This window comes from Caloenas nicobarica, chromosome 2 (genome assembly GCF_036013445.1).
Source record: "Caloenas nicobarica isolate bCalNic1 chromosome 2, bCalNic1.hap1, whole genome shotgun sequence".
Lineage (NCBI taxonomy): Eukaryota > Metazoa > Chordata > Aves > Columbiformes > Columbidae > Caloenas > Caloenas nicobarica.
In genome coordinates, this window is record NC_088246.1 from 110,566,329 (window position 1) to 110,587,297 (window position 20,969).

Here is a 20,969-nt window from a genome sequence, read left to right on the forward strand (position 1 = left end):
TTTGTTCAATACACTGCCTTGAAAATTAAGCATCTGTATACTAGCTTATGGTATTGAGGTAGGCAAGGCAGGTAAGGTGAGATGTGGATGTGGAGGTCTGTGTAATTCTGGAGTCTTGTAACTATCAGGAAGCATCTTGGCATTGGCAAACTAGCAGTTAAAGAAAAGCTCTCTCATCATTTCTGAAAATGTCATCTCAGTAAGAGTCATCTATCCATAGATTGACTGCATTAGACACTAAAAGATGTTTCAAATACCTAGTTTGGAGAGGGAGCTTCAGTTAGGGGAAAATTTAGATTCCTCTGGTAAGACTGTTATTTAGAGAGCTGTAACTAGTCTTGTCATTTATATTGTTTAGCAGACGCCTGAAGAAGAGAAATCTGTTAGCAGGGAAGATGACAAAGAAATAGCCTGCAGCCCAATTCCAATGACAGCTGAAAGAAGACGAAGTCTGTGGTATGCAAGCCACTATACAACCGATGAGAGAAAAGTAAGGAGCGGGAAGAGTCTCTGTATTAAATGTGTTTCAATCAGTCATTTTATCACAGTTACTTTGAAATTAAGAGAAGCAGCATTATATAGGTTGTAAGTAAGATCTTCACATGTGATTATATAAATCAGATATAATATCAAGGCTGTAAGGCAAAGTAGGAATATATTTTGTAAAAATTAATAAAACAAGAGCCAGAGTAAGGAAGTAAAAGAAGAGCATGCTCTATGCTTTCAGCTTCTGCATTTAAGAGGTTCAGGGCCAGGCTTTTGGCATGAGGCTGTTATCTTTGTGCAAAACAGCTAGGCAGTCTGTCAGGAAGCTAAATCCTGATGTAGACATCTGATCTGACTTGTAACTACTAATTAACACTGTCATTGGTAAGGTGGGACTGCTGGCTTATCTTCCTCCAAAGATACTGGTGCCCTTGTTGGATATCTATAGTGGGGCAGTTAAGGCAGTGGGTGTAAAAGCTCTAGGAAAGGTCCAGCTTTCTACCATCTGTCCTCACCAGCTGCAGTGAAAAATTTCTGAACTTGCAGTAAAACTTGGGATTTACAAACACTCTGTTGAGCCACATATGCTCAAGCACCAAGAACTCTGCCATGATAATAGTAATTGTTAAATGGGCTGGCAAATGAATGAAGTATCACATTTTGTATTAGAATAAACATTTCATTTGAAGTATTTTTATAATTACAGTAATTCTAATGATCATTTAAAAACTTAGTTTTTAAGCATTGGATCATTAGAAAGACATTAGAAAGCAGTTAATCAGTATAATACCATACTGATTAATTCTTTGACCGGTATCTAAAATTTCCATGCAACATTCTCAGTTTTGGTTTAAAATTCACAGGGACATACAGTAAAGTTATGTCAATGCTGTGGCACACTAAATGTCATTTCGTGGAGCACAGTGTACAAGTCTGCTGACTTTTTAAGAATTCTTCCTGAATTTCTTAGTGCAAATCTGCAAAAGTCAGCAAATATGCATGCATGTATTCAAAAAGTTAGACTTATTAATGCTTGAGCCTTGCTTCTTTAATAATTTGTCCTTGCATTGCTTTTTGCAGCTTCTGTCAATGACCCAAGATGAATACAAGCCATCGGATGTTAGTATACTACTAGTCTTTGTAATTTTGTAATTCTTCTTAATGTGATTACACTGATATGTAGAGATAAAATCTTAGATGGCATTTTTTTAGACTACTTTATTTTGGTTAGCCTGCCATTTACCCTATGACCTGGATTATCCTAAATATAATTGTCTTTTTCTTCCTTAATAATTGCACTGAGAAACCACTGATTAGCCCTGAAATTGATCATTTGAAATTAAACTGCTTGTAGTAGTACCAACCAGCAAATGATCTTTGCTATTTCATTGGGTTTAAGTAAGATATCAAAATGTGCTTTCTAATGCAAGCCATCTTTAAACTTGACTTCTTTGCTGTATTATTTTCTTTCATTCGTGCTGAAATGCTGAGGCCCTTAAAGCATGACTGACAACACATATGAGTTCAATTTACAGATTGCAGAAAATCCAAGTCTTTGTTTGAACAGACAGCAAATGATCCATTTACCTTGACTGCTATACACCCTACCAGGCTCTGAAAGCAGAAACATCACCTCTGTTCAACATACATAGAAGAATGGAGATGAAGATTAACTTTGAGAGGAGCTATAACCAAATCTATATGTGCTCCACAGCCTGTGCTTGGTGTAGCTGCTGAATATAACAGAAAGTAACTCAGATATTATTCTGAAACAGGCCATATGTGCCTGTGCATAGTTTCAACAGGCAAAATACTCTTCACAGGCTAAGCAGAAGTCACTCTTCAGCATGTACTACCATCAGTAGCCCATTGCATGTGAATTTCTGCCAATATGAGAGATACTTATGATTATGGTTGTTAGAGCCCTAATCCAAACAAGCACAAGGGCTGAAATTTATTTCACAAAAATGAAACAATGAAGGAGTGTTGAATTAGTACTACCAAGTGGCATAAATGTGGCATCAATAATTACCACAACTGATTTTATTAATGGCAGCAAATAATAATTTTTATTTTATTTGTATTATTACTCACCAGTAATAATTTAAAATTGAAAGTAATTTATAACAATTATTTTTATAACTACTGAAAAATAATGAGGTGTGAAAGTCTGAAAATGTTAACCTATTAGTTTGCCTAAGAAGGAGGATGAATTTTTGGTTACAGCTTTAACTTTAATGCAGGAGATGTAATGATATTTTTCTAGCTCGGTTGTAAAAAGCCTGTTTAATCTGGGAAAAGGCAGGATTCCTGAAGATGGGCTCACTGAGTTACTCTTGCTGCACTGAGCCATGTGGTCAGCTTTAGCCTTCCCCAGTTATGGATGTGTTAAATTGGTCTACCTTTACAATGTTTCTCCTTTCCATTTAATTTCATAGGTAGGAGAGGCCAAGAGCATGCAAATAGTAATTTACTAGGCTCAGTTGACTGCAGTAACTGTATTGTTTTTGCTTGTGAGTCCACACTTTTATTCCTTTTTAGACTGCTTGTGAGTAAATTGAAGTGTTACGTGATACAATATGACATTCTGGGAATTAAAAAAAAAAAAAAGAAGAGAAGCAACAACAAAAACCACAAACCAAAAACAAACCCACAAAAAACTTGTAATTTAAAAATTTTTAAAGGAAGATTATTTGTAGAAATTAAAAGGTGCAGCAGCATTTTGCTGTTTGCTATAGAACTTCACTGAAACTAACTTGTAATTCTATTGATGTTGCATAAAAAGCTAACAACAATTTTTGGAAGCTGTTATGTGCTACTTTTGCATGGAACGTGACTGCAATATATTAATTTCTTTGGAAGGAAGTAACTGCAGTTGCTTGTTAAGCTCCTTTAACACTCACAATCCAGCGCTAGCAAAACACAGAAGTAGGAGTCTCATTCTCCTAAGAGCCACCCTAAATGCAGTGCCCCCTCCTTTGTCATGCCAGGTGCTGCTGGTGACCGTGAACGGGAATCCTGCTGACTATCACACCATCCACCCCACACTGCCATTGGAGAACGGTCCGGCCAAAGCAGACATGTACTCAACACCCCAGTACAAATGGGAGCCATCGGACGACATGTCAGGTAGTGAATTGCCTGGGAATTGCCCTTTAAGTTCCATATTTCTTCGTATTCTCTGTCTCCGTTCATTTTATTTTAATTTTGGTAAGATCTTTGGTCTGTTGAAGTGAAATAATTCCATTGCTATGGCTGACCACATAGCAATTTTGTAAAAGGGGCTGTAGGCATATACTATCCAAAATATCTTGCCAACCAACACAGTGAGTATGGGTTTTGTGTTGTTTGCTGTGCTCAAATGTAATTTTTCTTTGGCTCCCATCTTGAGCTTGCTGATTGCTGTAGAAGTAGCCATCAGAATGATTACAAGTTAAATAATTCCAGGAGAGAGTGTATATACTACTTTTAGACCAGTATGAATTGCAAGTAAGAATTTCTTTTTCTACTTAGAAAAGGAAGAGGAGGAAGAGGAGGAGGAGGAAGAGGAAGTTGCTCAGGAGGAGAAAGAAAATGTTAAATTACATGCCCTGGTTTCCGTGTTCCAATTTATCATGAAACAAAGTTACATTTGTGCTCTGATAGCTATGATGGTAAGTACTGGCAACAACAAAAAATGCTGTTAATTTTACAAATAAATGTGGCTTCTCAATGTTTTCCTGAAAATAATCTCATCAGTTGGTTTGCAGTAAGTGTTTGCATCTGGGTTACAAAATATCAGTATGGTGTCTGCATAATTTTGGGTCCATTTTAGGTTATTAATGCCTGTTATAGACCTATAAATAGGGCAATGTGTGGGGTTCTGGATAAAGCATCACATTTCCTGGACAGGGAGCCGCAGGTTTTGTTTGTTCAATGCTAGAAAACCACTGTGGCTCCGTTTTCTGTTGATTCCAAAGCTTCTGGATAAGCTGGCTTACCATGCTTTTGTTCCACTCAGGTATTTGCCTACAAGCATTTCATAATGATACAGTAAATTTGAAACATATAGTTCCTGTTTCGGGTTGAAATACTGTCTAAGAAAAGATCTGTAAATCTTGATTTCCTATATTGACATAGAAAAGTCTCAAGGAAAATACAACTTCATGCCAAGCAAGATTTTGCTTTTGTTTTACTTACTGCCCTTATTTCTCTCTCATGTTGTTGCTTGCTTTTAAGCCCACTCGATGCAAATACCTTGAGCTGCTCTGTAGCAAGTTTTCAGCGTAATGATTACATGTCTCTCTATATTCCCAATGCAAGCTTTGGTTTTACTGTTTTGGAAAGGTTTCAACTTTGATGAAATTAACCATAAAGCTTCTTGGCCCGATTTTGCATTAAAAATGGTAAAACAAATTAGCTTGGCTGCTTCTTGTTTGCATAAAGGTTCAAACTTTATTTACTGTTCTTTAACAGGAAAAGTTTCTCAACTAAATAAAGCAGACTCCTTGTGCAGGATTTGGATCTGGCTTAATGGATTCTGAGACATTAGCAAGTAGTTGTTTTCCTATTGACACAATGCTTCTTTTTCCTATTTTTTAAACTCACATGCTTCATACGATCTGTATTTTCTCTTTAATTCATTGCTAGGATCATATCTCTGAATATCAAAGGAGAAGATATATTTGGATAGCTTTCTCGCAGTTTAATATTGGGACACTACTAGCGTTTTTCTTAGTGACAAATCCCTGTTTTATATGACCCACATTTTTTTATGGTGTGATTTGATGCAAGTTCCACTTGAACCATTGCCAAAGATAGCTCAGTGTAAGTTATTTTCTTATATGGGGACAGAGAAGTAGTATATTAGTGTTTTTCACATACCCTTAAAATACATCATTGCCAAAGGGGCTGAGCTAAACCGAAATATTCTTAATCTTTCATACTTTTCCATTGAAATTAAAAAGGAATCTAAAATGTTTTATTGTCAATTATTCCACAGTTATATCAGCATATATATAGATTAATTTAGTCCTGAATCAATAACCCAATGTTAATAAAAACCACTTAAAACCTCAGTGCTTTTTCCCCAAACATTTAGTAGAGCAGCTTTCAGTAACTGATTTCTGCAAGCTATAGAAAATATTCTAGACTTGTGAGTATTTCACGTAATCTAACATGGTTAGTGTAGACTAAATGTTCTTCAGGTTGGGTGTGTGCATACTATATCTTTCCATTTAAAATTGATTCCACAAAAGCCAGAAAAGTATGGAGTTAGTGTGATTTTGTAAGTCTGTCAAAGGCTTTGAATGTAGTAGCTATTGAATATGTTTTGCTATTCCTACTCTGAATTCTTTCCTGCTAGTTTTGCAAGAAGAATTGGTGTGTGCGACGGTTAGTCTGTATTTTCCATCTCATTTAGTTTAATGTAATGGGAAGCAATGAGTCTGCTTGCAAACCTTACCAAGGTGCAACTAATGCATAACACAGGGTTTGCCCTCAGCCGTGGACTTAAGAATCCACTTTCGGCATGTTCTCCAAGGGGTTCATTGTAGCTGGCCCAGTAGCTGATTAATATGGGTCAGAGTCTCTTGACGATGAAAATGCACAAAGTAGAGAAGCATAAGTTAAGTAGCAATGTGCATCATTGTTGTTCCTGAAGGTACCTGTGAACATTTTTTCCTTTTTCCTCCTTCCACAAGGCATGGAGTATCACGTATCACAGCTGGTTGACTTTTGTGTTACTGATCTGGTCCTGCACATTGTGGATGATTCGGGACCGAAGGAAATACGCCATGATCAGTTCACCATTCATGGTTTTCTATGGAAATTTACTGCTAACGTTGCAGTATATATGGAGTATTGGGCTCAAGAATGATGAGCTTCCTCAAGTACCCGGTTTTTTAGAAAGAAAGGAACCTGGGGAGTTGGCATCAAAGGTATGTGTTACAAACAGCTGAGATTTATTTCTTAAACCACAAAATACATTGTGATTAAAAGTGTGGATCTCTTGGCATTTCTTTAAGAGTGAATCCTCAGTACTCAGTATAGCCATATTCAGTAGCAGATCTACAGTATGTCATTAAAAATGGTATTTAGAAAGTTGCTTCTTGCTTTTTAAGCTAATAACAAAACAAATGTTTCAGACATCTTTGTAGATTTTCATGATAATTCTTCAGAAAATTCTTAGAGGATGGAAATTGCTCACTTGTTTGGTTTTATAAACCAGGTGCAAAACTAGATGTGATTTGAGTTGTTAGATTAATATCCATGGGATGCCAGGTCTGTCTCTGAATATGATGGCAACCGGAACTGTGGTATCACTGCAATTACCAGTGATACTCATCCCCTTGTGATTTGGCACAGGCAGCAGTACATAGCTGTGGCTGAGCTTCAATTCTTTATCCTTACACCTGAAACAGCATGAGTTGGAATCCATTTCAGGTCAGAAACAAGAGAGTTTGTTGAGCTCAGTGTATGATAGATTTTTTCTTTGATATCTTGAAAGCACTACAAAATGCATTTTGTTTGGCAGATTTGCTTCTAGGGAAGGGAATGAGCATGGATAGGAAATTGTTTCCTAGAGCACCCAAGAGGGGCATGTCAGAGAGTGCATCTAGTTGGCAATGCTCCCCTTGCGCTAAGTGAAATACTTCTCTTGTGACTCCTAATTACCATTTAAGGTGATTCTGCAAGTGATTTTCCTTGTTGGCAGTGCCCTTTGGATGACCATTTCTGGGACTTTAATGCATCTGAAAATCAGTGAGTGCTGTATTATTTCTCTCTTACAGGTAGGGCTAGTTTAGTAAGAGAGCTAAAAGCTCAAGGAGTTCTTCAAGAACAGCTTCTCTCAATGACTTTATAAATCTCTAAGGAGTTTTAACTGTCTGGATACGCCAGTCTCTTTGACATTGTTTCTTATTAGCTATATCATCAAATACCTTATCTAAAACTAGATAGTGTCAAGAAAGGAAACTGTTGTGTATATATGATGATTTGGCCACACCCATAAAACTAACAGAAGATGTCTAGTGGGTTTTTTAGGCTGAATATAATGCACTCTGTAAATTTCATGGAATCACAGAATGGTTGAGGTTGAAAGAGACTTCTGGAGGTCACCTGATCCAACTCCCCTACTCAAGCACAGACATTAGAGCTGATTGCCCAGGACCATACCCAGATGGCTTTTGAATATCCCCAAGAATGGAGACTTCACAACTTCCCTGGGCAACCTGTGCCAGTGCTCAGTCACCCTCACAGTAATAAAGTGTTTCCTAATGTCCAGAGGGAACCTCCTGTGTTTCAGTTCGCACTCGTCGCCTCTGGTCCTGTCACTGGGCACCACTGAAAAGAGCCTGGCTCCATTTTCTTTCAGGTATTTATAGAGATTGGATGAGATTCCCCCCGAGCCTTCTCTTCTCCAGGCTGAACAGTCCCAGCTCTCTCAGCCTTTCCTCACAGGAGAGATGCTGAAGTTCCTTCATTTCCGTGGCCATTCAGCTGGACTCTTGCAGGTATATCCACGTCTTTCTTGTATGGCAGTGCCAGATTGAGACACAGCACTTGAATCGTGGCCTCAACAGTGCTAAGTAGAGGGGAATGATCACCTCCCTCAACCCGCTGGCAACGCTGCTCCTAATGCATCCCAGGATACTATTACCCTTCTTTGCTGAAAGGTCACATTGCTGGCTCATGTTCTACTTGCTGTCCACCAGGATCCCTAGTCCTTTGCTGCCAAACTACTCTCCGTCTGATTGGGCCCCAATATATCATGGTGCATGAACTGGTTGTTCATCTCCAGGTGCAGGACTTTGCACTTCCCCTTGTTGAACTCCATGGTGTTGCTGTCAGCCCATTTCTCTAGCCTGTCGAGGTCCCCCTGGATGGCAGCAGAGCCATCCAGTGTAAGAGCCACTCCTCCCAGATTTATGTCATCATCAAGCTTGGAGAGGGTACACTCTGCCCCATTATCCAGATCATTAAATAAGATGTTGAACATGACAAGATCCAGTATTGGCCCCTGTGGTACATCACTGGTCACTGACCTCCAACTAGACTTCATGCCACTGATCACCACTCTCTGATCTCAGCTGTTCAGCCAGTTTTCAGTCCACCTCACTGTCTGCTCATCCAGCCCATACTTCTTGCCTATGAGGATCTTATGGGAAACAGCGTCAAAAACCTTACTGAAGTCTAGGTAAACAATATTCAATGCTTTCCCCTCATCTACCAAGTCCTTTCATTGTAGAAGTTTATCAAGTTGGTCAAACATTACTTCCCCTTGGTGAATCCATGTTGACTATTCCTGATAATTCTCTTGTCCTTCATGTGCCTGGAAATGGTTTCCAGGATTAGCTGCTCTATCACATTTAGAATCATAGAATAGTTTTATGTTGGAAGGGACCTTTAAAGATCATCCAGTCCAACCCTCCTGCCATAGGCAGGGACATCTTTCACTAGATCAGGTTGCTCAAAACCCCATCCAAACTGTCCTTGGACACTTCCAATGATGGGGCATCCACAACTTCTCTGGGCAACCTGTTCCAGTGTTCTACCACCCTCACCTTCCCAGAGGTTGAGGTAAGGTTGACCATCCTGTATCCTCCATCTTGCCCTGCTTGAAGGTAGGAGTGACGTTTGCTTTCCTCCAGTCTTCCAGCACTTCTCCCAGTCACCACAATCAATCGAAGATTATTGACAGTAGCTTCTACAATGACATCAGCCAGCTCCCTCAGCACTCGTAAGTACTTCTTGTCAGGACCTATGGACTTATGTATGCTCAGTTTGCTTAAGTATTCCATGACCTGATCCTCTTCTAGCAAGGGTGTGTCTTCCTTGATTTAGACTTTTCCCACAGACCTGGGATTCCTGAAGGCTCGTCTTGCTAGCAAAGACTGAGGCAAAGAAAGCATTTGGTACCTCAGCCTTTTCCATGTCCTGTGTTACCAGGGCCCTTGCCCCACTCAGCAGTGGGCCCACATTTCCCCCTTCCTTTGTCTGCTTATGTACTTACAGAAGCTCTTCTTGTTGCTCTTGACATACCTCACCAGACTCAACTTCAGGCCTTGGCTTTTCTAACCATGTCTTTGTGTGCTCAGCCAGGGCCTATATTCCTCCCAGGTTACCTGGCTCATCATCCCTCCCCAGGCAGAACCCATGCGTGCCAGCTGTGCTCTCATGCAAATCGCAACTCCACCTCTGCATCTGCTTGGCCCATGCTTCCTAAAGAGTGTCTCTCTCTCCACTGCACCCTACGCAAGCCATCTGTGACCTGTCTCTGTGACCCCGACAAGATCATAGTCCTGCACAGAGGTCTCTGATTCCTTGTGTTTATTCCCCATGCTGCAGTGTACAGCCAGTGCCTGGCATGCTGATTTCTCAGAAAGTATCTGGAAGGTTTCGCTTTAATGGTGCCTTGAAAGCATTTCCTTGTTTACATACAAATGCTTGAGGTGACCCCATGTAAGCCCTGTTTTGTTGATTAGATGCACCTGTCAGGCCTGTCCCTCACTCCCCCTCAAGGCTGCTAGTTAACTCTGTCCCTCCTCATTATTCCTAGTTTAAAGCCCTTAGAACAGGGGTGTCAAACTCATTTTCACCATATAGTACTATACTACTATTAACTACTTCTACATTTATACAGTCCTAAAATTACATTCGACCCTTTGAAGGCAACCACGAGTCTGATGTGGCCCCTGGTGAAAATGAGTTTGACACACCTGCCTTAGGATACAGGTTGAATTTAAATAAAGATTGGATACTGTGTTCTGCAAAGAAAGGAGAACAGAAAGCGAAGTACTCTAATTCTTTCTGCATAATTTTCTGCATGTTATATTTGTGTTTCCTGGTCTGAAAAGGAAATAAAATGGATACTGTAAAAGGTGGATGAAGAACATTTCTTTGGTCTGCAACCCTTCAAGACTTTTATTAGAGCCAGCTCTGGCTCTGGAAATACTAAAGAGAACAAGGTGTAAATGCAGCAGGGAGATGGAGCTAATCAGGGCAGAACAAATCCATGTTTTACAATATGTAAAATTGTCTGTGTTGCAAAAGCCAGAGCTCCAGGAGGAATCTGGAGAAGGTGTGACAACTTGCACAGGCTGACAATCTTCTGCTGCAGCTCAGTGTTAGGCACCGAGTCAGTGAAAACAGCTGTCACCAGCCTGGGACCTCTCTCCCACCAAGTACTTGTGCATTAAATGAAAAACAGGAGAGCTCTTTACACTGTTCTACAGGCCTTGTCATTCTATTGTATGCAAAATACTTGGCTCTTACAAGTTTCCAATTTGAGATTTTCTTCTAGCTTATAAAGTAGTGAAATAACCCTTGTTCTGCATCACTGAATTCAGTGGAAATTTTGCAGAATGTAGACATAAAATCAAGTCTGTGATGAACAGGCATCATGCTTTTTTCTGAATTTTGGCCATCTCTCAGTATTGCAAGCTGTTGAATTTAGCTTTTTGCAGAACACAGAAATGCAGTCTTCATTAAAGAGATTTATTTTTTTAAGATGTCCTTCTGTTATGGAATTAACATCTCTTAAAGCTCTTCAAAGACTTAAGAGCCAACCTAGATTTTGTAACTGCTCCAAGCGCAAGGGATATTTAGTTGACTGTGTCCTTTGTAACTCAAAGACATGCAAAGAAATGTTTTATTTTTAAATTAATTGCGTTTAAGCACCTGAAGTATCAAACCTCCTAAATCAAAAGACTTAGGATATATAACGAACCCTAGCAATGACAATACGCTCACCTGCCTGTGCTTCTTCCCTGCAAAAAAGGAAAAATGAACAAAAATAGACAGATGGACATATATAATGAGAAGATCCTTGTAAGACAGGAGTTAAAACTGAATAGAATGGGGGAGAATAGAACCATATGGGTAAATACCTTTAAGAAAAGATGTGGAGTGAAAAGTTATTACTCATTGGAAAAGTGCCAATGAAGTACAGTTGTTTTTAATGCAGGATGTTTCCTAAATGACTTGACTTCAATAAAGATGCATTGTGATCCCATCATTTCCATTTTCTGATGGACAGACAAAACAAAGACATGCAAAATATATGAAAACACGTTTGTATTAGCAGGATATAGGATGTACAATTAGTCTGTTGTTTTTGTTTTGATTTTTGTTTGCAGATTCTTTTCACAATTACTTTCTGGCTACTGCTTAGGCAACACCTCACTGAACAAAAAGCACTTCGGCTAAAAGAAGCTACTTTATCTGAGGTCAAAGTTGGAAATGAAGAAAATGAAGAAAAAGGTAAAGCCCTGTCCAATTTTGTCCTTCAGTCATGATAGAATTTCTAGTTACCGCATTTCTGTAATGCTGAAAGCAATTAGCAAGATACCTGGTGCTAGCTAAGGAAGATATAACAAAAGCTATGCGCACCTATCTCTTGTGGTATAAAAATAAATCGGCTACAAACTTCAGAAATGTAAATAAAATGCAAATTCTCTTTACTGTTGAACTAGAAAAAAAAATACAAGATAATTGAAATGACTCATTTGAGAAATGTCATGGAACTTTCAAATAATCAGTTTACTTCCATGTCTCAAACTCAAACCAGCAGATTAATTGCTGTAGGAGTTTAACCACAGGAGAAGAAGAGTTTACATAGGAAAAATCATTTGCTAAATTCCTTGGAAGCTCTGTTTGCACATAAACACTTCTATAAAACCAGAAGTTAAGCTATTAATTTCAATGGGAAAATAAGCATGTGTATTTTCAGTGCAAGAGCTCATGCTATCAGAAGCATACCTGAGAGAAAAGTTTGCTGCTACAGTTTCAGCTCATCTAACAGCTCAGTGGCCTGTTCTCTCTTTTTCTACTGGGCACATGTTCCCTCAAACTTTTCTTGCCTTTTTCTGTCTCTCTGGATATTGATCTGAAAAAAACTTAAATCCACTGAAATGGTAGAAAGCCATTCTGGGAAGCAGTGATGTAGCATCCTGTTTGAGTCATTACAATATTTGTCTCGGTAAAATGTCTGGTCAATCTCAGAGCTGGACACTGCAAGGATTTGCCAAAGCAAGAGCAAGGAAAGAGTCTGAGAAGGGGGATGATGAGTGGGATAAAAGGAGTGGGCTAGCCTTTCGGTGATGAAGTCTCAATGTTGTTCTCAATGTGAAGAAAAGCACGACAGCTACGTGAGATGAGTTTTACAAGCCCTGTTAGCTAGATACTTGCTTATGTGTACTTGCGATTGGGGAGAAACTTTTCTTGCCCCCCACAAGCCTCATAAGGTTAATAACTGGGGAATCCTGACCTCTTCATAGGGCAAAAGCAGCTCGTCTTTTCTGCAATGGCTCAGGCACAGCAGAAGAAGCTGGAAAAGTGGTGGTTTCTTTCAAAAACAGCAGTGTTAGTGCAGCATTTATATTTTTTTGAGCTTGTTTGATTTTATGTTAATGTTTTCTCTTGCTTGTGGTTTTTGGAGGTAGCCACAATATTCTCTAAAGGACGAAACTCAAGATGAGTGGTTCAAACTCAAGATGGGAGTTTAAACTGTAAACTCAAGATGAGAGGTTTCTGGTGGTGCTGGTGGTTTCTGTGTTTTCAAGTTTAAAAGGTTTCTTGCCTGGGAGTATAGGTATTGCCATGGAAAGTGTTTTGACTATTATCCATTATACAAACCTTAGGCTCTAATTTTCCTCTACAGCTACCTGCATTTCAAAGTGAAGATGAGTGTCTGGTAAGGATGTATAGCTATGCACTGTATGGGTCCAGGAGCAGGTTGAAGCTCATATGAAGTTAAAACTCTTTCCCCTGCTCTGGAGTCATCTATGATTCATAAACACAGTCTCTTGTGAATATTGTGTTTTAAGTTTCTGTGTTATGTGCAGAGGTTTTACTTTCCACCCATTTAAATTCTTATTAAAAGTCCCCAAAACAGACAGAGGCCAAATGTAACTCTGTATTTGCAGAAGAGGAGTTGCAAGAGGGAGAAGTGGCAGAAGAACAGGAGGAGGAGAAGGAGAAAGAGAAAGAGAAAGAGAAGGAGGAGGAGGAGGAGGAAGAGGATGATGAGGATGAACAGGATATTATGAAAGTCCTGGGGAAGCTGGTGATGGCTATGTTCATCAAGTACTGGATTTACGTCTGTGGGGGCATGTTCTTCTTTGTCAGCTTTGAGGGCAGAATTGTCATGTACAAAATCATCTATATGGTACTGTTCCTCTTCTGTGTGGCCCTCTATCAGGTGAGAACTGTGTTAAATAAATTTTGTCCTTGAATACAATGGTTCATACATTTAGCTTGGTAATAAAGTAGCTCCAAACTGAATTCATAAAATGTGTTTGTTCTTTAGTTATGTGCAACATAATAAGATCATTTGAAGGGGTTAAGACTAATTCTCCTTTGACTTTTGCTTATTGTGACAGGCAAAGTGCAAATAAATTAGATGCATACAGTATACACCTCTGTTTTGGGACTCCACCTCACATCGCTGCAAGCTATGAAACCTGTGTGGGAAAATTCTGGGCCTGTGCATGTCCTAAATAGCAACCGGTTTTTGTGGCACTTGATCTACACAGCTTCTACCCCTCAATGTGCATGGAGTCCCTCTCCTCCTGGACTTTCATCACCTAATGGTGATGACACTGAGTGACTGAGGCTGTCCCTGGCCTTTATGCCTTTGGCCATGTCCCAACAGACATTTTTACACAAAAGTCTGTACTCGGGTGTATGTGCATCAGGAGTAAAAACTGTATCTCAATGAACTGTAGCTGCTGTTTCGGAAGCATTGTTTACTTCAGACCAGCTAGGTAAAACAGGATTCTTAGTGTATGTTTGCCAGTACAGTGTTGTCAGTATTTTTGTCAGTGTCTTTGCCTTCAGCTTGTTTCAACATCTTTAGTTTATGATTTTCAGGTGCACTATGAATGGTGGAGAAAGATTTTAAAATACTTCTGGATGTCAGTGGTTGTTTACACGATGTTGGTACTTATCTTCATCTATACATACCAGTTTGAGTCATTCCCTGGCTTGTGGAAGAACATGACAGGCCTGGATGAAAACAAGTAAGTGTTTTCGTTTAATTTCATTTTTTCTTTGGACTTTTGAGCTCAGCGTGATAGAATGCTCTGAGAAGCACTTTTCCTTCTTGTGAGGGAAAAACATCATAAGCCCATCCCCAGATATAGCTGACTTTAAGCTCTGAAGCCATAGATTTATTGTGTAACAGTAGAGATCAGCAAGAACATGAGAGGGTCTCAAAAGAGTCGTTATTTCCTCCCATCTGATGCCAAGGCCTTGGCTTCTCTCCTGTTCCCAGTTCAGTACCCATAGTTCTTTCTACCTCTTTGGCCATAGCAATAAGATCCAAAGAGAGATTAAGGGCAGATTTGTAGGATGTCTGGAGCTGATGAAGGTGGACCTTCCCTCCTGCTAATGAGGAGGGCTGAGTTTCTTCCTCCTTGGGTATTTCTCAACACGAACTTACGTGAGACAGTATATGCAATATGAGTGGATCTCCAGTGCAGGGCTTTCAGTCAGAGACAACTCATCTTGTTCAAGAGATCTGTGGCAGGGTTGATTCATTTAGATCTCTACATTTGCAGTATCTCTCTACATTACTGAGTCCAAATGCAAGATATTTGCATTTTGAAACTTGCTGGTTTAGAAGAAGTTAAACAACTAAAACCACATAACAAGTACTAGCCTCTTATTTCCCATTGCGAATGATTAGTAATGTTTCCTGGCAAGGAAAATATTTTGGTGTGAAAAGGTGACTTAGTGGCTTACTTTTTTTTCCAGACTAGCAGACCTTGGCTTAAAACGGTTTTCTGTGGCTGAGCTATTCACACGCATCTTTATACCCACCTCCTTCCTACTGGCGTGTATCTTACACCTTCACTACTTCCATGACCGATTTCTCCAGCTCACTGATTTAAAAGCTGTAACCAGCAAACAGGACAACACTATCTACAGGTAAAGAAACAAAGCAAATGGAGCTGTTCATTATCTGTATGAAAATGCTGTTTCCAACTGTATGGTAATGCTCATGTTTCATTAGATGTTATTTGCCTTTGCTATGACTACCTGGTTTAAAAAGAAGGGAGAAAAAATAAGCAACATCCTAATCTAGTGGCAGGTTTCCCTGCCCATGGCAGAGAGGTTGGAAATAGATGATCTTTAAGGTCCTTTCCAACTCAAACTATTCTATGATTCTGTCCAGCACCTGGCTAAATAAATCACAACCAAAGTATCTGTTTTCCGCCACTTTCCCCTACATGTTAAGGTTTTTTCATTTTGGAGTACATTTTCAAAGGTACTGTTAATATTTATGTTTTTATTTGTCTCATTGTCTTTGACATTTAATGGGAGTTAGATGTTTAATAGCTATATGTGCCTTTTTGTAAGTCCTGTCAATAATAGAAAATACGGGTTTTAATTTGGGTCACTTCCATTTTTCAATGTCAGTTTTGAGGGCCAAACAAAGATTGGGAGACCTTTGACAAATACCGCATTTGCATTGGACAATTAAGCCTTTTTGAGAAGCTGAACTTCAGATATGGAAAAATCCCAAACCTGTAGTCATTCTTTAAAGTACTGACCCTTGGCTGTGTTAGCTCTTTGAGACGTTCAACGATCTCATCAAGAAGTTCGTTAGCATTTTTTCATGACTTTGGGTCCTCATTTTTGCTCTGTTTAACTCTTCCATTTTCTCCTGCATACAAACATATCTGGCCTAGAATCGTGCTCCAGGAGCATAAGAGAGAGATATGGTTTCATAGTAAATGGTATCATATTATGCAATGACATTTACACTAGTTCTTTGAAGGAACCAATTAATTTAGATGCTATTTTAAAAGTGTTTGCCTGCCCAATGTTAAAAGTAACTCAGCTGCAGTTCTGTGCGTGGGGACTAGCTGCATAACATCAGGTACGCCACAATGCGTTGTGGAATAATGGCAGTTTACCTTAGCAGAGAATTCTGGTTTGGAATTTGCTAGATTTACAAAAGAATTTCAGATATTTTTAATGCGTTCAATTTAATATGAAGCAACTTTACAGCGTATGCTACAAGTATGTTTGTGCTTCCTATCAGCTGTGCATGTGAATAAGCTCTACTTTTATAGAGTGCTTCTGGTTTCTGTATTTAAATAAGTTGCCAAAACCAGAACAAATCAAACTTGATAAAATTTCCTAACAATGTTGTATTATTTATTAACTTACCTTTTTAAATGACTGTTTCCATAATAATTCTTCCTTTTGCTTTTCTCGAATTGCTAAATCTGATGGTAGGTTCAAGGGCCCTTTGAAATGGCCTGTGAGCAAACTTTCTTTGCTCATAGCAGACTTTTTGTCCAGCAGCAGGTGCACGTTAACATCTCTGAACTGGTCATCCAAGCCCTGAAGCCAAAGCCCAGACAGATGTCTGAGCTGAAACAGGGGTCGTTCCTGGGCTGAGGCATTTTGGGGGAATGCACAACAGTTTTCAGTAACTGCACAAGTTCTTTTGTAGCCCAAACACTTTGCACTTGTGCTGAGTAACATAGAAACACCTTCCACCTCACTCTTAGTGTGATCTGGTAGGCACAAAATGGAAAAGACAACCTGTGGCACTCCCAAGATTTAGGTGGGTTCACGGTGCAACACACTCTACTTGTGAAACTATTACTTGCAAATCTCTCTGTTATGTGTGAAAGATACCAAAATATTAGCTACAGCTCTCCAAATGCTGGCATGAAGAGAATCACTGTGACTAAACTGTGACTAAAGTTACATCATTCTCGAAGGACGGCATCACTGTGAAGTTAGACACAAAATGTTTTAGTGTCCTGTTGAGAGAAAAAAAATACCATTGTTGGTAAAGAAGTTTGTAGGATTTTGTTGGTAGTGACGTTTTTGCCAGGAGTAAGTAGCCTTAAGGTGCTGACAGTAGACACTTGTTGTCACATTGGGTGTTTTACTGAAGTGATAGGTGAAGAGGATGATGTGATACCATTAGGTTTTTTGCCTTGCTGATATATTGCTATTTTTAAAAAATCTAAATGTGTACTAGATTGCATTGAGCTGTCAGATAAATACCTGGATATTTTTAACTCTTAAATTTGGTGTATGTGCTACATTTGCCATTTTGCAGTGTTTCAAAAGCAGAGTTATCACATATATGATTTGTTCCTCCTCAGAAACTTTCACAAGTGTGGCCAGTACCCAAATCAGAATTCTTTTTCTGGTTTGCATTACCATAAACCATGCTTGACATATAAAATCCAGCTATTTTCTTCCCTCTTGATGCAATAAATCAGTACTGAGCATCAGCCAGCTTTGTAGTACAAAGCTTCAGGATGAGAGCTCATCTGACATTTGTATTGATGATGCATGAACCTGGATAAGAACTAGCACAACAACCAGCTCCAGCTTAACAGTAATGCTAGCAATAGAAATAAGTTGCAGGGACAATTAAAACATAGATTAAAGGCTCATATGTAAATGTGCAATCTTCTTACAAAACCACTAAAACTTCACTCTCTCTTTGAAAACATTTACCTTTCAAAATTGCTTTTATGTTGCTTCTTTTGCAACGGACAAAAAAGTTTAAATAAAGAAACTAAATCTTAATTTTGAGTATGCAGACAGAACTCAATCATTTAATAGCAAACTTGTTAAAACAACCACAGAAGATGAGAATTAGTCATGAAAGTAATAGGGAAAGTAGCTCTAGTTCCTCCGTCTGCCTCTGTATGATTATGATATTATGTTTGTGCCTAACTGAAGAGCCCTGTTAAAATTGCTGAGACTGTTCATGTATTAAGATGCTGCTTTACGTGAGCAAAGTTTGCAGAGTGTGTTCAAGAGTAAGGCTCTATTTTTAAAAATAGGAATATTCTAAGACTTACTTGAGATAAAGTGGTAGAGGCTGTTCTCGCATTTTGGGGACTATGAAAAGTACCTGTAGTTCTAACTAAAGTTGCATAAAGTCTAAATGTCTAAGTATTGCATTTATAAGCTTCTTAGACGTTTTGCTGCATGGTGTGTATTAAGCTTTCAGACTGTGCTTTGTTATGACAATGTGTCTCTCTTGGTACACAGTAAAGTGCATTCGTTACTGTTTAATGATTTCCTTTTCTCTCTCTCTAATTCATTTCCCATTTTCATCCCATGCATTCTTGTGCTTTCATCTCCCACCTCATAGCCATGCCAAAGTCAATGGCCGTGTTTATCTAATAATTAATAGGTGGGTACTTCAATTCTTCCTTTTCTTTAAAACAAACATACCTTATTTGTTACTTTTTAATTGCCTTAAAGCAAAAATACATTCTTGCTGCACAATACTGTGAAGTAAGCAGGGAGAGAATTGTTCAGTATTGTAATCTTCTAAAGCTGGTGAAGTAGTTAATACATCTCTCCTGCATATGTATATGTTGTGAGTTCATCTTCCAGCTGGGAATTCTTTTCTTAAACTTTGCCCGTGCCTCAGTACAGGAGTAATCGGTGCTATTTGTAATTGGCTGTGGACAATAGACTTGGTTGAGGATGCTCGTTTGTCTACCCTTTGTGCATGGAAAAATGCATGCCTGCACGTGCACATGTACACAAAGACGCGCAGACACACACAAGCCCCTAAGAAAGGGAATTTGAGGGTCAGGTCATTTAGATGTGCAGTGTGTATTAAGAGTTTGTACAGGCTGAGATTTCCCAATTCAGAGACAGAAATGGAACATACAAGACACTGAAACGTTGCATGCTAAGGCTAGTAATTCATGGACTGAGGTGGGTGCTGCAGGATCCAAACTACAAAAGCCCATATTGCCATCGTCGTTGCCCCTTTATAAATGGCCTCTTGAAAACAGTTCCATAGAGGAGATTTCTTTCAAAATATTTGGCTGGAGTATATGTGGGCTTTTGTTTAATCAGTTCTGAGAACAGAAGAACTTCTGAATTTGTTGTCACTACTGAATATAAACAGAAAAGCCAAGAAAATCCCCTGTTTAGATATTTGTGACTACCTGCTCTAAGAAGTAGTTAATTTATGTGTCATGTTCACGCTCCTTCTTCAAATGTCATCACAGAGTTTAAGCCAGGGTTCTTAAAAGTTCACCAGAGCTGTAAAACTGGCCTGTAGGAAGCCTGTGTGTTGGGGAGCAGCGAGGGCAGACAGCTCGGCGAGGGCAACCAAGCCAGGAGCTGAAAGGCACGACCAGGAGGCAAGGCTGGGCTCTCACCGACAGGGAATCGGGAATGGAAACCAGCAACTGAGGGTGAGGATCGGGTCTGGAGATGGTGACAAGGGTCAGCCCCCACCTGGTGAGCTCCCAGCAAGCCCATGAAGATGACCCAGATAGGAGGTGAAGGCAGGGAGTCGGGCTGTGTGTCAGGTTTTGGATCAGGAGGGCACGGGAACAGGTGCAGACACAGCTGCCATGCAGCTGAGGTCTAGGGCCTCAGTGTGACAGCAATTCCCAAAGAAAGGAGAGTCACCCCCTGAGCTGAGGCTTCTCCACACAACCCAGCACATCCCAGCCAGCTGGCCTTGGATACAGGCAGAAAAAAATCCCTTCAAGGGCAGGAAAGCACTCAGGGTCCTGCCAATGGAGGTATGGCACTGTGTCCTCGGTTTGGATCTTGCATGCTGAATATTTAGGAGATAGGTCACCAACATTCTGCAGAGTGGAAAGCTATATGTTATTAAGGCTGTGCATGACTGGTGCTTGAGAAACGGTTTCGGGACAGAAAGTTTCAACCAATTCATAAACGGATCACAAAAAATTATCAAAGGAAAAAAGTGCTTTATAATGCATCCAGCAAGTTGTTATTAGTTAATCATCTGCCTTAGCAAATTAGGAATAGATGAAAGTACTAGTCTAGCAAGGACCTGGGACACATCCCTGATTTTAGTGCCTCTGAAATTGCTTTGATGCATAAAACCAGATCTACTAGTATACTTCTCATTATTGACACCCTATTAAATGAATTTGAGGGTAAGAACTGCTCTCAGTTAAAACCATTTGTGGCTGTACCTTCAGGGCTTGTTGTCTGCATTATTATTTAGTTATTTCTATTCCTAAGTATCAGACACAATACCTTTATGTTATTTTGGGTGATTTCCCACCAGTATGTGGTTTCCAGCCTCAAGTTAGATCTGACTAGCTGTGAAGCCTGTACGGGCAGCTTGTCTTAGATATTTTAAACTAGTGCTATATCCTGATACCTCTGTGTTGTCTGTTATGTGATACCATGTGATCTTTTAGTGAAAATAAAATTTAAAATAAAAAAGGAACAACAACCTTATCAATAAATGAGGAGGTTTGGGAAGAACAAATGCAAGCAGAGTAACTTTTTGAATAGTAGGCAGGGCTTTTTATCTAGCCTTAGATCTCCTGACCACACAGTCCCATGCTCAAGCCTACTGATGTCAATAAACTAAGCCCCAAGATACTGAAAACTAAGTTTATACTGAGGCTTTATCAGGTATATATATTGCATGTACCCATCTTTATAACCCCATCACCTTCTGGATCTCCTGGATATGAATGGGAGTTGTATGAATAAGAGAA

The 20,969-nt window shown here is 39.5% G+C and overlaps 1 protein-coding gene across 1 annotated transcript in view; it reads left to right on the top strand.

Moving 5' to 3' along the window:
• PIEZO2 (piezo type mechanosensitive ion channel component 2) overlaps window positions 1-20,969 on the top strand; it is a 309,138-nt gene that overhangs the window by 209,346 nt on the left and 78,823 nt on the right. Inside the window, exons 9-16 of the mRNA XM_065628394.1 lie at window positions 359-490; window positions 3,477-3,615; window positions 4,000-4,139; window positions 6,168-6,404; window positions 11,604-11,727; window positions 13,392-13,666; window positions 14,338-14,486; window positions 15,223-15,396. Coding sequence (XP_065484466.1) covers window positions 359-490; window positions 3,477-3,615; window positions 4,000-4,139; window positions 6,168-6,404; window positions 11,604-11,727; window positions 13,392-13,666; window positions 14,338-14,486; window positions 15,223-15,396 — 1,370 coding nt within the window. The remainder of the gene's footprint in view (window positions 1-358; window positions 491-3,476; window positions 3,616-3,999; window positions 4,140-6,167; window positions 6,405-11,603; window positions 11,728-13,391; window positions 13,667-14,337; window positions 14,487-15,222; window positions 15,397-20,969) is intronic.